Below are 22,089 nucleotides of genomic sequence, written 5' to 3'. Positions count from 1 at the left end.
ATTGGGACGAACACAGTAGCAAAACTGTAAACGGCGAAACTAAGTTTTCGTTGGGTGAACTTGTGCCCTCAAAAGCAAGCTACACTTGAAGCAGTAAAATAGCCGCGAACGCAGTCGACGATCGTTGAAAATCTGATCAGCGGGTCAAGCGCGTCGTCTTTTATGCATCAGTCACCGAAAGTTCCAGAGTAATCGCTGGTGTCCGCGTGTCTTCCAGAAAGTTCTACTCCATTCGCGTCGCGCGTACATGAGATCAGATTAGACAAGTTTCGGCGACAACAGACAGTGCATAGAACCATCGATAACGTTCGAGACACTTGCGATACGTGCAGGCGCGTCCTGCGCTTGGATCGGGGCTTTGCGGGAGCGTTCGGTACATGAACGCACTAGCACCTCCACCAGATGTCACATGATAGTGACTGTGACGAACACAGTGGCAAAACTGTAATAAGTAGCGGAACTAAATTTGTATTGGTCCGGGACTACGTTGGGGTTCTCTTTGCGGTCCAGGCTTGGATCACGGCTTGTCGGGGGTGTCCGCTACATGAACGAAAAGCACCTCCACCAGATGTCACGTGGTGGTGATGAATAAAGAACACAGTAGCAATACTGTGAAAGAGGAAACTAACTTTTATAGGGTGAACCAGTGCCCTCAAAAGCAAGCTACACTTAAAGCACAACGACAGTGGGGAACACAGTCACTATCAAATACTGATACTATTCGAGAAACTTCCGATGCACGCAGACGCGTCGTGCGCTGTGCGACAACACTTGTTAGGAGGTGAAACGTGGTTACCCGACAAAGTTAAACAAGTACACGTGTCACTATGGTCTCACATGGGAGTCGATGGAAACTTAAAACACAGCTTTCACCTCTGCCTGCTTGGTTGCTTCTTGCTGTAATGAAATAAGTTGAAAAGCAAAGCAACATGATGCTGCCATTATATCCAAATAAGGTTTAGGCAGAGTGCATTAAGCCTCGTTATGTTTAGTCAAGAAACCTGGCTTTTCTTCCAACCTGTACAAGATCATCGGAACAATATCCCCGAAAGCAATTGACCCAAGATAACGGTGATAATGAGAACTATCATGATGTGATATCAAGAAGCCGTAAATTTTGAGAAAGTAGACCAAGTGCTGGGTGCATACTTCCCGCTCGTCCTAGTTCTAGATCAAGTTTGTTCGAAATTCAAGGTCCAACAACGAGCCCAAATTCTGACGTCACCGTAAATGCTCTAAATTTGCGTGGCAAGCTCCAGCGCACTTCGTATGCGAAGTGTAACGTATGTTCTTGTACTAGATAGGGGAAACATAGGGAGCTGGCACTTCTTTGCTGAGGTAGAGGGGGGCCATCAAAAATAGTGATAGTTCGCGTTCACGTACCATCCAATAACCAGGTGAAAGGTCGCATTTAATCTTCGTGTGCCTCACCACAGAGCACGTTTCGAGTCGTAACGCCAACACCACCTAACACGCATAATATACAGATGCTCCTGGCCACACACAATAATGCCGCCCTTGAATTTATTGGCATTCCGCTGTACAAATATTTCAGAGGCCAAGGCAAGAGGAATAATCATTAACAAACTCACCCGAAATTCTTGCGGAGTCCCTCCAGTGGTGTGCGTTGTCAGCAAACAAGCCTGAACACAGAACGAAGCATTGCCGTTACGGGGCGCCACGTGCAATACGATGTGCCTATTTAAATTTAGGCACGCTGTGCAGAACAGTGCATCAGTTATCCGTACTTGTTTGTTTACATACGGTTGCCTGTTCTGGTCAAGAGAGCGTGTTTCAGAGCGGGAGATCAGAGCTCAGAAACCCCGTGTTCTAAGAGGACAATGAAGTCGATGCAGCCCTTAATGAATTCGAGCATTTCCATTAGGATGCGGCGATCAAGCTTAAAATCAATACGCCTCTACCGCTGTCACGCGAAGGTCACGCACAGAAGGCGGCAGCTGAACTGTATACAAACAAGATGACAGAGAAGCCCCGCCGACTTGATATGCTTTCATCACTTGATAGCGATCGGAAGTAATCCAAATTCAGTTGTTAGTATGGAAAGCTACTGTGGCAACTATTGGGGAACATTCGTTACCACTTGCTGACATCTGAAGCGTGTTATTTTATTCTTCTGCGTAGCTACGCCAGATCTCGGGACGCTGTCCAGGCCATCATTCGGGTCATCGAAAGTGCCAACAAAGCCAGCCGCCCGAGCGACGTTGGTGGTCCCGACAGGATCGTCCAAATCTTGCGCACGCTGGCCTTGGACGTGTCGTACGACGCGTACCGCGCTGCCGGCGCGGTTGAGGGCGACGAGCACCTCGAAGGATTTGAGGGCTACGGCGCTGCCGCGATGTTCTTCATCGCATCGTGTTACGCTCTGTGTCGGGGAAGCGACACCGTGCTGCCCTTCGCCGGCGCCGAGTGTGACGAGACATTCCGCAACGTTGAGGGCTTCGGCAACGCTTTTGGATGCGAACTGGGCAGTGCGATGAATCCCTCCAACAAGACGGCGCTTATGTGAAGTTTGTGCGTGCGCCTAAAAGACGCGTCTTCCGGTTTGGTTAGTGGGTGGCACAAATGTTTTGCTGATTTTCTATTTAATTCTACGCTCTTGATGCCAGAATTGCTCATTACCTAACTATTTTTTTTGCTGTATTTAAGTATGGCTAATGCATCCAGGCTTGAATGTCCTGAAAGACTTGAGGTAGCTACGCAGAAAGCACGAGGAGATGTAAAATTTTATTTTTCCAATGTTCCTTGCACATTGTTTTTGCGTAGTTCACTGATTGAACACGCTATACATTCTGCTGCAGTTCTCGTATAGCACCTCGAACTCGTCATAGTAGCTTGTGTGCCTTATTCAAAACTTAAAAGACACAGTTTGAATGAAATAGAAGATAAAATTGGCACGCAGAGCTGCTTCTGAGTAATTGTGCTTATTATTGGCCCGGAGAAAGCGGTGGGGAGGAGGGGGGGGGGGGGGGAATCGAGGCAGAACTAATCATTGCCTTTCCTATGACTTGTCATTGTTCTCAAACTCAGCTATCGTGTAATATTTTAATCTCGAATTACACCTAACACCACTAAGTTTCATCGGACATCTGGACCGCAGTGAGCCTTTCCGAAATAATTCATGGTGGCAACGCCGTGATTGACGTTTCGACTGCGTTTAATTGCTGCATGTGTGACTTTTTCTCAGGCAAATTCATATTGTTTTTGAAGTATTGTGTACGGAGTGTAAAAAAAATGCCGTTCATAAAAATGTGGGCCACATTGATTGAAAGGCTGCTCTAGTAATGTGAGTTATAATTGGTGATTCTGTGCCGAAAGTGGCGATAAATGAGGCGATAACCAAAGTGCAGGGAATCCGACAGTGAAGCTTCTTCGCAAGGAAAAGTATCGAATGCCCAGGTGCATAAAGATGGAAAGATCAGATCGCCGTATACTGAAAGTGACGCAGCAATCGAACCCCTTCGCGGGGATGCCGACAGGGGCCGCGCCGTCACCGACGGGGATGAGCCCATTAGCGCAACACTGCACGGGCCGGCGTTTACACGCATGATGGCCAAACCCTAGGGAATGCGGCTCTTTCGTACACTCTTAGGCAAAGTATACCCTTTGGCTTGCCCCTTCTGCCACACAACAATAATCGTTATCTGCCTTGATGCGTTTCCTTTCTTTAACGCTGCGAGCCCGGAACTTTTCAGTAACGAACGGCACGCGCGTTATCAGAAGGGGCACTCGAAAGGGTGTGAACTGTTCTATGCTGATAACGCGCGTGCCATTCGTTACTGGAAACTACCGGAGTCGCAGAGTTAAAGAAAGGAAACGCATCAAGGCAGATAACGATTATTGTTGTGTGGCAGAAGCGGCAAGCCAAAGGTTGTAACTTTGCCTAAGAGTGTACCAGGAAATAACCATGGCTTATGAAGTTTGACGTCACCAGGAGGCAATCGCAAAAGCTCCGGCGGTGCCGCTGCTCATCGGTGCGCGCTGGAGACGGCGCAGCGATTTCGATAGCTTACCGCCGGCTTTTGGGGTGCGTGTGGGTTCGAGCGTGTCGCAGGTGTAAAGACCCGTGACGTGGAACTATGAATGAAGGGAGCCTGAGTTTAAAAGGCGATGCGCAATAAACTGAGGCTTACGGGTGAAGAATTTGAAACGTTATTACTTTGGCGTTTTCACAGCTTCGACTCTGATGCGTGAAGCGTTGCAGGAACATTACGCGCGCACACAGGAGGCAACCTTAATGGAAGTTGCGCGGAAGTTCCAGCTGGTTTAATGACTTTTGACATGCGGTGAAAGTAGCGCCGACTGAAAGAGTTTTCTAGCGAAGAAAACCAGAACGCGAACTGCCAACATCAGGAGCGCTACCCATGGTCGGTAGAAAGTTAGGCAAGCGCTCAAGTGTGGAGGATCCGTACGAAGGACGAAAGGACGCATTTAGTTTTGACGGTCTAGCAAATAAAATTTCACTCTTAAGTACTGTGCTGTTGTTCCTGGTGGAGAGACGACCCCATCGGCGAACAATTCGTGCCGTTTTCTTTGTACGCACATGAGGGCTAACGTATAGCGTTTTATGAACGCGATGTTTGTAATTAATTGCTTCCATAAGTGTGATGTGTGGTGTTTGTCTTAATAATGTCTATAAAAACGTAAGCTTGAGCCCGCTGAGAATCCGGAGACGTACAATGCATATATTACAGTCAATTCTACCAGAGTGGTGAGGGATTCGAAAAAGCCGCCGCAAAGCTATGTTCTAAGTAATTTTCTTTTCCGGTTCGCCAGAGGCAGACTTACAAAACGGATCAGATCACCCACTCATTCCACGTACCGACCACGGCGTAGCCTCGCATCACCGAAGGCATACCACGCATTAGAGTTCTAAAAACAAACTGATCGCAGCGCGACCCACTGGCGTCGCGTTACACCACACTCCATCCGCGAATTGAACACATTCTGACCCGTCGTTCCATAGCATACAAATGTAAAGCAAGGCCGCATACTGTGGTAAAGACTGTTCTAGAAACTCATTGCTTTGCTGGCTAGTGAAGTGCAACAATTGACCCACTTAGTCGCGTTCTCGTGAACAGATGGCACATGGACTGCACGGGCGAAACGAAGGGATGGTTCGCTAGCAGACCACGTGCAGCACGCGCCACCTTTGCGGTGTTCCACGCATGCGCTTATTGTTCGCCGCTTCCGTGAACTGGCGCTGCGATCAGCCAAGTGCTCGCGTGTTCCCTCTAACAGTGAACCGACCTGCGCCTCTGAGTTCTTGATCCAGTTTCTCTTTCTCTCTCACTCGTTCCCCCAGGCGTGTGCGATAAAGAAAAGGGGCACCGAATGTGCGGTTTGTTGAGAACACCGCCACGCCATGCACGTTCAATATGCAGTCTCATATATATATATATATATATATATATATATATATATATATATATATATATATATATATATATATATATATATATATAAATATATATATACATATATAAACTTTTGTCAATTTGCTTAGACGGCAAGTACAACCCCATATTTTCCGTCTGTGCACTTAAGCGTACTAGAGAGGAAAGCACGATCTGGGCTGTCCAATCAGACTTTCAGACCTATGTAAAATTATTTCTAGTTTGAAAAGTTTTGCAACGTCCCCTCCTCATCCCTCGCTACCACTGCAGTGCAGCAGTGCCATAGTACGTCCACATTAGACAATAAGCCCAAAAGACAAACTCCAGATGTAAAGCAGAATCTCAGATGTGAAATAACTATGTATGTGTCAACCCTTGCGCATAAACACCTTCTTGCGAATGCATGCCAAATATTGCGTATTGTTACCGCGTAAGTATAAAACCACACTTTCGTCCTTTCATAACTATGTCTTATTCGTAGCTAAAAAACTCACCAAGCCACCTCTTTTACGCTTGATCACAAACTCGTGCATTGAAGCAGGCCGTCTGCCCTTCGTCCGCTTCTATCACAGCGTCAACAGATGCGGTGTACTTCCTATTTCTTGCAGCTGAACGTAGCTGCCTGCCTCATCATTATTACGCTTCTCCCTCCTTGCGGCGTAGCCGGCTTGCGAGTGAAACTCGCAGCCCAACTTTCTTTTACGACCTTGGCACCTCGTTAGGGCACATCCACGTTCCATCCATCTTGCACACCAGAACCACCTTAGCGCTCGCCACGGAAGGACCCACCATAGCCATCATCGCTTCGTGGGAAAAAAACGCGCCCACTTCCTCTCTCAGTGCCTTGCTCAGGTGCACGTCGGCAGAGGTGAGGATAAGTTCGCTTCGTGCGAGGCCACGGTGAACGCCGGCTAATGAACCGCGCCCCCGCAGGGCAAACCCTCATTGGCGTTACCGCGGAGCGAAAGGCCTCACTGCCGCACGGCTCCCAGCGCATTGATAAGTTTAGGACACACACTCGCAGCGTCTCCTCTCTTTAGAGGATGCCGCTGTGATAGCTGTTTCATATAGCACATGCCTCTAGGCCCTTGTGTTTCAAGGGCTCTGGCGAGGTAGTGGTGCTCCAGTTAATTTCGCCATCTAATATATTTTCTGTATTGCATCACTCTTTCACGGTGGATTTTATTGCACATTGAACACGTCATTTGTCATCGACATAATCTTATTACAGATAGATTTTACGCACTCTAGAGCGACTATATTTAAGGCCCCTATACAGCCACTTTACATGAACCCCATAGAACTCATAACTACATTGCGAACTCATCACCACTGCGTTGGCGCTCTTTGGCCACACTTGGCCCTTGCGCCAATAAACACTACATATCATCATCATAAGTTTAGGAAGACACATCGGCGGTCGCTGGGGTCTTTCCTTTTTTTTCTTTTTTGCTGTCGGCTGTAGTTCCCGCCTTGTACTATTGCCCCGGGGTGGTTACATTCTACCTACTTGGAACATTGCCGATTGGCAGCCATGGGACCAGCAGCCATGAGAACGCCTTCCCGCAGGATTCACTCCCAATTTTTTTGGCAGACTCTCTGTTTCTCGTGGCATGTCCTTCAGAGAATATCGGGTGTTTACCGTAACCAATTTTCTTCTGCTGACAACGACGTTGCACGTTCAATTCGTGGCGGCCACATTCGTATGGCGGCAAAACGCAAAAAGGCCCTGCCGCAGCAGCCGCCATTCGATGGGGAAAAATTTTTTAAAAATGCCCGTGCACAGTTCAATGGGTGCACGTCATAGAACCCTCAGATGGTCGAAAATATTGAGGAAGCCCCCACTAAACTGTTCCTCATAATCATATCCTGGTTTTGGCGCGTCTTACGTGCCAAAAACGCAAACCATAAATGCAACAAAAGGCAATGGTGTAGTTATGTTTCGGTGCTCATTAAATAATCCGAGGGAACCATTAAAAATCGGACCACTTCGCTTCGGCGTATCTCATATCTTCGCTGTTGCTTTGGAACATTAAACCCTACAATTCAATCAACCCCTTCAGCCATTTTACCCGTCCAAATATTAACGTGATGTATCCTGCTTCTCTCTATTTGTCATTCGAAACAATCGTTATCAGGCGTATTCACTAGAGCATTGCACGGGCCCGAGCAATCCGAAGCGGTTTTCGCCGAGCCCCGGCCGGACTCGGTCCCGCTCATTAAAGGGCCTAAGTCGTGCCTTCGAGCTTTAAGGAAGAAGTGCGCCCTGCAGAGCTCCGCAGCCAGATCGCCAATGCTACTGAAGTGGGGCTCGGGCTAGACGCTGTTCCTGGTGTGACTGGCTAAGCCTACGCTGTTGCGTCTTCTTGTCCGCGCCCATCGTGCCGTCCACAGCCATGTCGGACTTCTTTGCCATAGAGCACACAAATTACGCATTGCATGGCCCAAGGCATCGGGTGCCAAGCTGAAGTGACACGTGCAAAGTGCTGGCTCTCAGTATACCTTGGCGATGAAAGTGGAAAAATAGAAGAAGCTCCAATTTCTTTCTTTTCCAGAAAAAAACTATTTTTTTTTCCACGAAAGGAAAACTAAATGATGTAAGACATCGCTCTTCAATATATCTCCCTATCACCTTCTTTGCAATTGCACCATTACAATTTTCGAAACAAGTATTTTTAGCTCTAACCCAAGGGGTGTTCTTTCTCTTTGTGCATTCATTTTATGCTATGTGCTCCTGCATTCGCTCATATATGTGTACATATATATATATGCTAAATTACCTCATAGGACCAAATCATACGATCATGCACTGCAGCTGATGAACTCCAGGAAGGCGGGGCTGACACATACGGTAAAATCTGTAAATAATTTTTTCCTTTATTTTATTGCTTACAGGTCAGGCCTGGTAATGCACATGCGGGCCATGGCTAAGCTTATTAATGAACACCTGGGCCAGGCTTGGGCCGGAAAATCAGTTTCATGCAGTACTCTAGTATGCACTGTATTCAAACTCCACTGAAGTCAACACGTCACGCTCCACTAATTATCCTCTAATATTTTCTATCCACCTCACGGATTACCGTCATTTTATACCTCTCGGCAACGTTCTTTCTGAAAAGTCCGCGCTTTGGAATGCGCATTTTAAGCTGACCGTACAGTTTTGTAATTTCCCGTTGGTCACGCAGCAAATGTTTTTTTCACGCACGTAGGAATTTGTAGCTTCCTGTGTAGTACCGCTCACTGTTTGGAGGCAGCTGCCTAGCACGACATCCGTGCTGCGTTAGACAATATGTCTGAAAAGGACGTCATGACAAAAAACCGGTGGGTATACTACGCGCTCGCATCCGAACAAGCACTGCCTACAAGTTACTGAGCACCTTATTCCAGCAGTTTGTATCGAGAGGAGTCGAATCCAATTCGACTTGGAACGTGCAGTGATCGTGCATCTATTTGTTCTCTTTGTCTTACAAAAAAGGCTTATCCGGAGTGTTTTCTGAACGTCTAACCTAAGGAACGCCTCATTGCGCGTAGCAAAAAGCATTCCGCGATTGTCTATACTTAATATCCGTGAGGACTGGCCGAAACAAAGCTACACATACTGGAATAAGTTGAACGGTGCTTGAACAATGCAGCAGTTCAGGGGCTGATCCTCACCTGCATTTCTACAGAAAACACGAGTGTTTGCTACCCACTGAGTAACAAACGAAGGTATTGGAGTCGCCATTGGAGGTTTCCATTCTGATCAAATACATGGCCGGCGAAGCCAACTACGGAGGTCACCTCCGGAAGAGAATTGAAGAAGGCGTAGCAATCGCTCTCCCTGCATTGAATTGGAAAAGGGGCGGGAAATCGTCCCGGATTGCAAAGCATCGGCAGTACGCGTTGCATCTACTTACAAGCAGAGGGAAGCTCAAGTTCAAGTTGAAATTTATTCAAATGCAAAACATAGGTTCATAAATGTAACATACAGACGAGGGTCCCAATGTAACCGCATCTCTTGCAATATGACGCCGATGAAATGGTGGGTTTTAGTTCCGCGTTATGATTAGGAAAACTGAACGGAAGGTTGAAAGCTTACCTGTGTATTGAGAGTGAGCCTGTCGAAGCAGTGGACGAGTGCATATGACCTTGACCAAGTAATGATGGGGTCCTGCATCAGGGTGGGGATACCTGCACGGGGAAAAAAGGAAGATTCTGATCATGTCCACTTAGCTCACACTCCCAATTTGGGAAGGGTAACTTGTGTACAATCTCCAGCAGAAAATATACGAACGTAACACAAATGGCAGGTTACTGTTTTCATTGGCTAGCCAACCGTTCAGACACTCTGTGGTAGACTCAACAGACTAGCGATGGAACTGACACTAACGCTCCACCTCATGAGTAGTGGATCCAATTCGACGGGGTATCACATTGGTTCTGGTTGCTAAGTCGAATCTCGGCAGAACGGGTGCGGCATTTGGGTTAGCCGAGGCCGTAATCGATGGTATAAATGAATGCAGTATGTCAACAGCTAAGGATATCGCAGAGTTACGAACATAAAAGCGATAATGACGACCATAGTAGAGGGCAGCAATCGGCACAAGCGTATCAAACAATTTTAGATCATAATCTTTTAGGATAACGAAGAGTAAGTGAGCCTTGGCAGATAGTGTAGTTTGTTCAAATTCATTTTTTTATAGTTTCATGTTGTTCTTTTAAGTCGATCGTTACATTCTTAAATATTTTTTTAACGTTATAAAGCCCAATGTATCATTTCTGATACGCGGATAGCAACGCCTTAAAATTGAATTAAGGCCCTGGAATCCCAATCTACAACTCGTAGTAGCTTTTTTGATGAGCTGACGGGAGTTTTCAGTTATGGCTAGCTCTGCAAATAAATTGCTAATTAATTAATGACCGTACTTATTGGTTTTCATTCAATTATCATTCCACTGTTTGTTTCGTAACAGTGCACTCCCCATGGCTAGGAATAACCGGATGTTCTTGTAGGTAAAATCCGCAAGCAGCTTGACAGAACACCAGTAAAACGGGGAAGTCTCATCTGGACAGCGATCAGGCGCGCATTACTAGTTCATCTTCCTTTTCCACACTTAACCGTGCCGGTAATACCCAGTGCAATGAACAATGTGTTCGAAGTTTCTTTGAAGTGAAAATATTTTCTGACTTTGGTGTGGTTAACACAGACATGTTGTCATACAACTTGGTTTAATTCTTCACTTATAGGTACTCCCAGAAAGGGCTTCTGTCTAAACAGTATTCTGAACTAAAGATATAATTACTGCTCTGGGACTTCGCCGACAAAGCTGCTCGAAAAGCACACGGCGTAATTAGTTTATTTTATATACCTTTATCAAGCACTGACGTCGCCCACAACTTAGGAAAGTTGGCGCATAATTTGACATTATGGAAGGGAGCACACACCTCACTTTACCCACTAATCATGGCAGTCACTCGACCGTTTTACGCCACCGCGCCTGTTACTTGGAGCGGATTGCACGGACATTTAATGACAAAAATAATAACGAATTTAACAATGCATTCTTAAATGTTTCATAAAGACGCCTAGTCCGTGCAAGAACGTGTTCTTAAATTCGTTATTATTTGATTATTAAATGTTCGTGCAAGCGAACCCTAGTCTTTCCGCACGTAAAGTAACAGTCGTTTCTGTTTACGCCTTGGTGTTGCGCTCATTTTTTATTGGAAGGAACGATAGCACCTAACAGAACGCTTTTGGTGGCGAAGAGACGGCAGCACACCTTCTGTATTGCTTGCCCTTCCCTTGAACTTCAAAGGTTTGTGCTGCGCAGCGCTTTTAACCACCTAAACGGAAGACCCTTCTTGTTGGACAAGATTCTGAGACAACGCCTTCGCATGTTACCGTTGTCGAAGGCCACAGAAACGCAGCTTCGATTCCTGAACGCAATTTGATTCAGCGACCGTCGGTAATACAGCGCTTAAATGGTCTATTCGTTGCTGACATTAGCTCTGATCTTTCTTTCCTTGAATCTTTTCCTGCCTCTTCCCCTCCCCCAAATTCAGGGTAGCAAACTGTGCTCAGTCTTGGCTAGTACTTTCGTGCCTTTCATTTCTCAATCTCTCAGTACTGATACTACTGCAACTATGGTCACCCAATGGTACAGCAGGATAGCAGATATGGAGATAGAGATGAAGCAAAACAATGAGGGTAGCATAATTACTATCAAGTTAAGGCGAGCGTGGTAGGTGGAACATTTGAACAATAGCGCGTGATAAGGTTCTTTCAGATGTGAGAAGCGGTGCATTATGCGGGTGTTTTTCTACATTTCTTTTGTTGTCGGACTTCTGTCCAAAGACGAATCGAATGTGACACATCCAGCTGGCAGGTGAACGCGCTAATATGCTGCGAAAAATTACCTGGAGTGATGGGAAGAGAAAATTAGCCTCAAAAGATGATTTGCTATAAGTTACAGCTGAAATACATGGACATAACTTGGGATATCTGTGGCGCAGGTCACACAGAAGGTTTGAGGTCGAAAAATAAGTTTAAGGCGATGTATCCATTCCTTCTTACTTTCCATTCGTCAGGAACATTTCGCTCTTGCCATGAGGAGTTGTAAAGACTCAACAAGTATATCCGCGCGGATTCTCCGATATAACACAAGGCTCGGTGTGACATACCATCTGGACCTGGAGATGATGAGCGCATGCAGAGAGCCAGTGTCGCCTGGAGCTCTTCCATTGTAAAAGGAGCGTCCATGCGGCAATCACGAGAATGGGGTACGTCATCTGGGGCTGGAGGATCTTGACGAGTCGCTTGGTCTGCGATCCGCGCCAAAAAATATTGTGCGACATCGATGTCTTGCCGCCCTTGGAAAAGCACGAGCGCCTTGAATGGAAAACGCTGTTCCGGAAAGCAACGCAGACCTTGCACCGTTTTCCAAATGTGAGACAGTGGCTTGCGGGGGTCGAGTGTCTGGCAAAACGTTGCCCAACGTTCCGACGCTAATCTATCCATACGACGCTGAATAGACAAACGTAATGCTCAATAGCCTGGCAAGGAAACAAAAGTTCAGGATCGCCAGTCACTAGATTCACTGAAGGAGTACATTTATCTAGGTTAATTATTCACAGTGGATCCTCATCATAAGAAAATGTACAGAAGAATAAAAATGGGTTGGAGTGCAATCGGCAGTCATTTCCAGATCCTGACTGCGCGCTTACCCCTGTCATTGAAAAGAAAGATGTAGAATCACTGCGTTCTACCGGTGCTAACATGCAGGGCAGAAACTTGGAGACTGACAAAAAAGCTCGAAAACAAGTTAAGGATCGCGCAAAGAGCGATGGAACGAAAAATGTTAGGCGTAACGTTAAGAGATATGAAGAGAGCGGTACGGATCAGCGAGCCAACGGGCATAGCCGATATCCTATTTGGCATTAAAAGAACAAAGAATGGAGCTTGGCAAGCCATGTAGTGCGCAGGTTAGATAACCGGTTCACCATTAGATTTACAGAATGGGTGTCAAGAGAAGGGAGGCGCTGTCGAGGACGGCAGAAAATTGGGTGGGCTGATGAAATTAGGAAATTCGCTGGCGCAAGTAGGAATCAGTTGGCTCAGGACAGGGGTCATTGGAGATTGCAAGGAGAGGCCTTCGTCCTGCAGTGGTCTATAAAAACAGGCTTCTGATGATGATGATGATGATGATGATGATGATGAATGTCACATAAGAAAAGCTTTAAAACTTATCCTGCGCTTTTCTTCTCATCCTCCCGCCATCACCTCCTCTTCTTTCCTCCTCGCGCCTGTTCCTTCTCGCAGCCTTTCACATTTTTATCTTTCGCTGCGCTCGTTCTCTCGGTTACGCCACCGCCGATGACTCCGACACTGACGCTGGCCACAGGAATGGGCGCCTAAGAACTCCGCTCTAAAACGTCGACAGTCATCATGATATTGGTTCTGCGCTTTTATTTATGCTTACGCTACGTATTTATCGGTCCGTGCAGGTTATCTTCCTGACACCATGTTGTATCGCTGCATGCCACTGGGACCACGCCTCCAAGGTCTCGTCCATGAATGATCACGCAGGCGACGGCCAGTTCCAGAAGGCAGACAAAAGCGCCCCCGACGATCATTCCAAGCCGTTTGTCTAAGCCCCGTGATGTCGTCACCCCGCGGCTCCCATAAGCGCAGGTACAGCAGATAAAACAGTTGACTTCAGCTGACGCGTGATCAGACAGCTCAAGCCGTTAAATGCGTCTTCATATTGCAATATAGCGCGCTAGCGTTGGCGGAGAAAGGTACAACAACCACCGTGATGTATTCTATAGGGTATAGAAAAGAGGCTATAACCACCAATTTCAGTCATTGAATCAAGATCTTAAAGGCCGACTGGAATCGGGGAAATTATGATTTAGTACAGAGCCTCCTAGTTGTTTCATCGCAAACGTAATGCAGTCGGCAACGACGCCAGAATTTGACTTCTCGCACATTTTCTTCTACGGTCCACTATTCGGTTATCTTCCTCAGAAAACGAAAGTGTAATGTAATAAGTTTAAGAAAAAGGTAAAGAATCCCTGAGCAGATATCTCATTAGCTTTAGGACAGCCGTTATTTATGGCAACACTAAGTGATCCCAAGGCTCAACTGTTTGTATTATTCGAATAAGTTTATGCTAGATGCTGCCTGCTGATATGCAATGAATACGCTGATTTATAAACATTAGGCCGCACAGACAAAGTTCGGCGTAGCTCAAATGAACTTTCCATTCGGATAGGGCTATTGACGATCTGGCAATGCTGAATTCAGAATGAAAATTTGAAAACAAAATGTCTGGCCATGAGTAATATGCTATGGCGCTGAACATGAAGATAAGTAAGGCGATACGCTTCCCACTTTAAGAAAAAAAAAGTGATAAAGAAACAAAGTGAATGTTATTGATTGCTACAGTGCTCTCACTGACGAAGCTTGGTGCGCCTTTTACGAGCTAAATTCGAATTAGAGCTGGATAAGGATTCCCAGTTTGCAGACGCTTCGTTCGCGTTTCATTGACCGTCACGAGTGATGACACACGGACAGCGGGCTGTCGCATAAATGCAACGTTAGAACGCTTTGCAAGCAGCCTGTGGGGCAGAAACTTCTGACTTCGCCTGGTTCGGTTGCTTTCACCCTGATGCACAAAGTCACCAGTCTTCTACGACAATCATCTGCAAGTACTGGAGGGAAGCATTTCCTGCAGTAGCATGTATAAGGGGTCTGGGTTGTTGATTCGATGATAGAATCAGGAATCGTGAGCGCTGATGACGAGAAAAACAAGATGAACAAAAGAGTGAAAAGGAAATTTCAGACGTCTCTGCCTTCATGTTCCGCTCTGCGCCAAGAAAGGCAATAATCTGTTCACGAAAAGTAATATACTGATTATTAGTTTGTGCAATGTGGTGCTTGCTTCTGCTGTTAGATGTCAGCTGATAGATATGCCACATAATTCCACACAATGCCATGGCCTTCACGAAATAATGCAGCGTCTCATATTGTATAGTTGAATATAATGTTTTGAGACCCTCAGAATTTCTTGTTCATTATGCAAAAAAGTTGATGTGTGCAGACAGGGTACAAGTCTATATATATATATATATATATATATATATATATATATATATATATATATATATCGATGCGTATTGCTTCTTTTTCTGCGACCTTCTTCTTACGCGCTTGAACGCAATTTACCAAGAGTTGCACTTCAAGAGCAATTATCAGTGCAAAGCGACATCACGTTCCGAGAAAAACAAAACCTTGAAGCATGTTAACTCTTTCACGAAAACTAATAATCCTACAGGGACTTCGAGCGAATGAGTTACCACACGTCGCACCGTTTTCCTGTATCGCCAGAATTTTGATACGCTCGTTTCGCGGTGCTTGTCTAGGGAAATTGGCTCCGCTCTCATGTGCTGCGCAAACTCCGTTGGCCAGGCCACCGAGGGGGGATCGATATTCGGCGTGTTCAGCGGGTCCCGCATGGCACTAAGCGAGCGTGTCCCGATGGATTGCTCGCCCGGAGATTGGATCCGCGAACGTGAGCCTCCACGAGCAGTTTAGGGCATCGGTTCACTGTCTACGTCCTTGTTTCCGCGTGCGATTGCAGTTTCTTCGAATCTTCTTTCCAAATCTCCGGACGCCACTGCGAAGGCACACTGAAGCACGCGCAAAGCAGTAACAACCAGAGCTTGTACTCCCTTGGTTTAAAAAAAAAAGCCGCTGATCCCATATCCCACGGGCTGGCACTTTCGCCTCCGTGATCCCTGTACATTCTTTTTCCCTGAATAGAGAAATGCTTACGTACAGAAGGCTATGAAGGCGAAACAAATCACGCGTAATCTGGCCGCATCCACCATGGTATGGGGTGAGAAACAGCGCACCTGCTGACACGAGTGAAAGAAGTTGGAGCTTTTCTCCTGATGCAAATGAGTATAGCGCTATAGCTGAAGCAATATTATGTGTGATGTCCGGCACCGCCTCCAGCGGCATCGGTGGTAGTTAATGACAGCTGGTCCACGCAAGCAATGCTCTTTCGAGAAGAGGAAAGGTCTAGTCAGCGATGCTTCTCTTGCGAGCCGTCTTCGCTTGTGTATACGAAGGCGGCGCTCTCCACTAGTTAGTTAATCGGACAGGCACGACACCTTCTTCAATCTGTTTCAGGTATATAACCCGGTTTTCCACTTCCTCTTATTGGCAGAGTTCATATTCTTTCAAGTGGGCTTTCGTTTATGGGCAAGCAGGAGAGCCTGGCGTGAACCGGTCATTTTAATGCATGCTAACGGGGCGTGGCTAACTATTATTGTCTGGGTGCAGTACTTATTGCCCCATAATGGGCGCAGTGACACAAAAGGTCGCCTTAGACTGACTACTTTACGAGCCCGCTGTCATCGTCCTCCCGGTAAATCGTGACTCCTTCCAGGATTTTTTAAATGAAATTATTGCGAATCACCCTGGTGTTTTAGCGACGCACGCCGGCGGAGATCAAAAAGATCAGGGGAGTGCGTCCACTTATGTAACAGCTATTGGTGTAAAATAAAGAGATGCGCGGTTATGGAAGGCAGGCTTACGTTTACGAAGCCAACGTGCCGAGCACGCTCTAATCTCTTCGTTCATTTATGTTCCTGCTTTTGTTCGAAACTTATGGAAAGTATTTCCACCCACCTTAAAGGAACAGTACTTTATTTATGGCAGTGAAACATATTTGCATAAATTTTATGAATGCATAATAGGAACGCAGGAGTCATAAACTGCCACAAATGTGTCCAGCAACTGCCATCCGTCAGTGGTTCTTCATTATATTTTGACATCAGCATTGTAAATTCGGGAGGAAAAGTCCAGAAACGACATCAATCTCGCAAATTGATTTTTTTATTTTATTTCGTATACCCTTGGCATGCAGGCTCAAACCAAGCACTACGGTGTAAGCAGGCCTGTTCGACCAATGTACTGCATTTCCGGAATGACACGTTGCAATGTGGAATCACGCTGCAATTTTACACGTTTCATGTTCACGTGAAATTTACATCTCCCGTTTTTCGATGGAGAAACTTCTACGAAACATTTCTCTATCGAAAACAAGGAAATCTTATAGAAATAGTGAAGCTGAAGGTACCTGGAAGTGGACTGTTATCCACGGCTTTCGTGACCAAAGAGAATAGAAGCTCTATTCTATATTCTTTGTGTGTCTCTGAGCGTGTCTGATGGCAAAAGGGAACGAACCGTGGTAACACGGGCCAAATTGCACCGACGCCTTGCCTTCTGGCATGGTACATGCTGTCGACACTAGAGCTCGAGCGACAGCACGCATGCGGCTCCCATCGTATATACTGCCATGTCAAGTTGTCTTAATGAGCTGCGCTGCTCGCCGACTTAATATTCAACTTGTAGCCGTCTATGATACGTTGTCTGCGCCAGCCCATCAGTGTCACTATTTGATTGAGTGACTACGTTAGAGCTGGATCGTTGTTTCATTGCGCATCGCGTTGCTTCGTTTGGTAGGCAGCCTGTATATATACTGGCTTTTCTCGCGCCTGTTTATGACTCGCGAAGAAATGCTTCGCTGCTTAGTGTGGTGGTGGGACCTTATGTTATCTGAAGTGCTTTCTAATGTTTTTGTTCCCACTGACTGAAGCATTGTGTCCCAATCGGCGGTTTTTATCGTGCACAATGATGGCAACAGTGCACGGACACTTTAATATAGCGCAGTAGCTGCAGCCGATGGGCAGCCAATATTGGGAAGCGCTTCCGATAACCTCAATGTCGCAGGAGAAAGCAAGCATTCTCCTATGTCCGTGTCATCAAAATACGCGGGAGAAAGACGGGGACAGTGCGTTAACCGAAAAAAATTCAATGCTCGAAGGACGCGCGAGCCAGCCTTGCCGCAGCCTCTCAGCTAAACAGCGGCGCAGATATTACGGAGCCGTAGAGGTGGCAGGGATCCCCGCATGCCAAACGGTTAGTCGACAAGCAGCCTACATATTTTAAATTAAATTGTGGGGCTTTGCGTGCCAAAACTGCGTTATGATTATGAGGCACGCCATAGTGAGGGACTCCGGATTACTTTGAACCACGTGGAGTTCGTCTACGTTCACCCAAATCTAAGTGCGCGGCTGTTTTTCGCTTTTCGCCCCACAGAAGTGCGGCCGCCGTGGCCGGGATTCAATCGCGCGACCTCGTGCTTAGCAGCCCAACACCATGGCCACTTATAAAACCACGGCGGGTAGCCTACATGGCCAAGGAAGGCAACATGGCGGGTAATCACGTACCATACTCTGCGCATGCGCCTCGGCGCTCCAGCGCCACTTTCGACAGGACGCACCGACCCGGAAAGGGGCGCGCCGATGTATATTTGCACGCGCTTCCGTGGTCCGTATACTTTTGCTCACGGCGGTACGTATGAAGGTTTGCAAACCGCGCGGGGTGAAACTGCTATCGCACGGGTAAGAAATAAAGCAGAAAGTAATTAAACTACTGTGGGTGTGTGATGTTCTGCGGAAACCAATCTTCCAGCGCAATTTCATTCTTAATTTCCGACGCCGTGCTCTTCAGAGAGCACATCAGTGGCGCCACTGATAATCGCTCAAAACTTATTACGGTAAACGGGCATTGTCTTGGAGGTAAATCGATGGAAGAAACTCTAACGGTGGTTGTGGAATGTTCGCGGATCCAATTTTACGGCTCAATTCCATTTTTTGTTTTTACTGATGTCGTGGCCTTTACCTACTGAGGGTACATCGGTGATGCCACTGATATTCGTTGAAAACTATTAGTCCAGGAGATAAACTATGTATAATCTAAAAGGCTCATATCACAAAGGATGCTATGTCTGCAGAGAATTCCATAGTTTGCGAACACCATAAAATCCAGATAATAAATACGCTAATAGTATAACCAGCAATATTTAAGTAGAAATCAAGCATCAGATGCAATATTAGCGCAAGTGTGACAGCTAACACTGTGCTGTTCTTTTGTTGTTGAAAAATACTCGATAAGGATTGAGCCCATGTTTTTTAGAGAATGTATACACGATATAGAATGCTCATAAAGATTTTGTACACCTCGTTTTTTTTCTAAACAGTTGTCTTTTTTGGATATGCAAGTTTTACAAAAGTTATACGAACAAAACTGGTTAGTAAGTCCATCTGTATTAGTCCATAGGCTTACGTAGACCTGCAAATCTTTGTCGGTGAAAGCCCAGTCCGTAGAAATTCGTCGTCAAAAATTCCTGCGCAACGGATCTCATGATGAATATTGACGTTCGTGCAATCAGCGTCGATAGAGTATAGCGACCCACCTCAATGGCACCACCGAAACGCATTGAGTATGAGGCGCGTACTGCAATCTGGCTCTTCTGTCACGCCTCCCTCTGAACATTCTGAGTCATCCAGCGGTGCAGCGGCGAAGTTCGTGCAGTGTCTTAATGTATGATAAGAGAGAGAGAGAGCAAGGACAGAAAAGGCAGGGAGGTCTAAGACTGTCTAAGTATACATGAGGCTTGTTCCATTCCGCGTTGCACCAGCGACATTTTATGTTTTTCTTTTTGTTTTCTTTTCACTTTTCTTTTCACGCCCACACTCTCTGGCACATGCCCAGGGATCCAAGCTGGCGTGAACCCAGTTCATAACAGCGGCACGTGCGCGATGACACATACCACACATACCAAGTGGCCAAATCTGACGTCAAAGAAGCTTCACGAAGGGTGGCAAATACCTCCTGGTATTTGGCTCAGTGACCCAAGTGGGCGTGAAAGAAGTTCACCGAAGTACTGAACACACCCAGTGTCAAATACTGTGTGACCACCGGTTGACCTAACTATTCGTTTCGAACACCGTTCTCTCAGCACAGCACTCAGATGGGCTAACCATTAGACTACGAACTATCCAAGCAACCAAGTTAGCGGAAAAACGCTTAAAAATAGGCAGTCACCTGCAAGTACGTGAAGTAACTCAAAAATATTAATCGCATTGGAAAAGGACGACCGTGACTTGACTCTCTGTAGACTACCGATTGATTTTACAGAAGAATGCGTACAGTAGCTTTGGGAACGTCTAAAGAGAACTTTTGCTGAATTTGCTTGCGAATAAAGAATTTCGCACGGTAATTTCGCACTGTAACTGTACTAAGAATGACTGCCAATAAATCCAAGTGCTCGTGAAGATGTGATTGTCCGCAGAGACTCGGGAGAGAATATTCACCAGTGCTGTGGTAGTCCTAACACCACCCATAATCTTACCTTTGGGATCAGCAAATGTCTACCTATGAAGGAGCGTCTTCCAACATCCTCGGCTCGTGTGGCCCCTCAAATACTGCACACCTACTTTGGTTATACACTTAAAATCCTGAAATGAAGATATTAATAATGAATGCGGTGAAGCCAGGTGAACCTAATAAGTTCACCGGTTTGGTGACGTACGATAAGTTACAAGATTTTATTAGATTTTCTCGTATTCCCCGATTGGCCGGGCGGTAAATCCTCCCGAAATTAGACATAAAGATAACGAAATAAAGATTACACACAAACACGTGTGTGTGTGTGCGTGTGTGTGTGTGCGCGCGCGTGTGTGTGTGTGTGTGTGTGTGTGCGTGTGCGTGCGTGTGCGTGTGCGTGTGCGTGTGTGTGTGTGCGCGCGTGTGTGTGCGCGTGTGTGTGTGCGTGTGTGTGTGCGTCCGTGCGTGTGCGTGCGTGCGTGCGTGTGTGTGTGTGTGTGTGTGTGTGTGTGTGTGTGTGTGTGTGTGTGTGTGTGTGTGTGTGTGTGTGTGTGTGTGTGTGTGTGTGTGTGTGTGTGTGTGTGTGTGTGTGTGTGTGTGTGTGTGTCTAAGACCTGGAAAACATAATATCGAGGAGCAAGAATAAACATATCAGCGACGCCTATTACAGACGAACTCGCGAAAACGCAATGAGATCGCAAAATCATTTCGGACAAAAATAACATATGTACGATACCACGAGCGCTATTATCCTCGCGAATGAATTATCATCATCATCATCAGCCTGGTTACGGCCACTGCAGGGCAAAGGCCACTCCCATACTTCTCCAACTATCCCGGTCATATGCTAATTGTGGCCATGTTGTCCCTGCAACTTCTTAATCTCATCCGTCCACCTAACTTTCTGCAGCCCCCTGCTACGCTTAAATTCTCTTGAAATCCAGTCCGTAACCCTTAATGACCACCGGTTATCTTCCCTCCTGATTACATGCCCTGCCCATGCCCATTTCTTTCTTTTTTATTTCAACTAAGATGTCATTAACTCGCGTTTGTTCCCTCACCGAATCTGCTCTATTATCATCCCTTAACGTTACACCCACCATTCTTCTTTTCATAGCTCGTTGCGTCATCCTCAATTTAAGTAGAACCCTTTCGAAAGCCTCCAGGTTTCTGTCCCGTAAGTGAGTACTGGTAAGACAGAGCTGTTATACACTTTTCTCTTGAGGGATAATGGCAACTTTCTGTTCATGAGCTGAGAATGCCTGCCAAACGCACCCCAGCCCCATTCTTATTGTTCTGATTATTTCAGTCTCATGATCCAGATCCAGAATAACTGCCTGCCCTAAATAGATGTATTCCCCTACCACTTCCTGTGCCTCACTACCTATCGTAAGCTGCTGTTCTCTTCCGAGAATGTTAAACATTACTTTAGTTTCCTGCAGATTAATTTTTGGACCCACCGTTCTGCTTGCCTGTTCAGGTCAGTGATCATACATTGTAAGTGGTCCCCTGAGTTGCTAAGCAAGGCACTATCGTGAGCGAATAGCAAGTTACTAAGGTATTCTCCATCAACATTTATCCCCAATTCTTCCCACTCCAGGTCTCTGAATACCTCCTTTAAACATGCTGTGAATAGCATTGGAGAGATCGTATCTCACTGCCTGACGCCGTTCTTTATTGGGATTTTGTCGCTCTCTTCATCGAAGACTACGGTGGCTGTTGAGCCGCTATAGAAATCTTTCAGTACTTTTGCATACGGCTCATCTACACCCTGCTTCCGTAATGCCTGCCTGATTGCTGAGGTTTCGACTGAAGCAAACGCTGTCTCGTAATCAATGAAAGCTATATATAAGGGTTCGTTATGTTCTGCACATTTCTCTATCCCCTGGGTGATAGTGTGAATATGGTCTATTGTTTACGAAATCCTGCCTGGTCCTTTGGCTGACAGAAGTC

General features: G+C 46.3%; 2 protein-coding genes across 5 annotated transcripts in view; one reads left to right on the top strand and one right to left on the bottom strand.

Annotated features, from left to right (window-relative positions):
* The window catches only part of LOC135908552 (endothelin-converting enzyme-like 1), a 28,561-nt gene extending 25,636 nt beyond the window's left edge, over positions 1-2,925 (top strand). For all 3 annotated transcript variants that reach the window (XM_065440333.1, XM_065440332.1, XM_065440331.1), the window contains one exon: positions 2,143-2,925. In XM_065440333.1, the coding sequence (XP_065296405.1) occupies positions 2,143-2,527 (385 nt within the window). In that variant the 3' untranslated portion in view covers positions 2,528-2,925. The remainder of the gene's footprint in view (positions 1-2,142) is intronic.
* LOC135908586 (uncharacterized) overlaps positions 1-22,089 on the bottom strand; it is a 235,627-nt gene that overhangs the window by 133,466 nt on the left and 80,072 nt on the right. Inside the window, exons 2-3 of one of the 2 annotated variants that reach the window (XM_070524706.1) lie at positions 9,493-9,584; positions 1,593-1,643 (exon numbers count right to left, since the gene is read on the bottom strand). In XM_070524706.1, coding sequence (XP_070380807.1) covers positions 1,593-1,643; positions 9,493-9,584 — 143 coding nt within the window. Of the gene's footprint in view, positions 1-1,592; positions 1,644-9,492; positions 9,585-22,089 lie in introns of those variants that run through there. The other variant, XR_010566364.2, reaches the window with a different exon arrangement.

Source organism: Dermacentor albipictus, chromosome 9 (assembly GCF_038994185.2).
Source record: "Dermacentor albipictus isolate Rhodes 1998 colony chromosome 9, USDA_Dalb.pri_finalv2, whole genome shotgun sequence".
Classification (NCBI taxonomy): domain Eukaryota; kingdom Metazoa; phylum Arthropoda; class Arachnida; order Ixodida; family Ixodidae; genus Dermacentor; species Dermacentor albipictus.
Note: the sequence above shows the minus strand (reverse complement) of the source record. Positions and strands in the feature narration are given on the sequence as shown.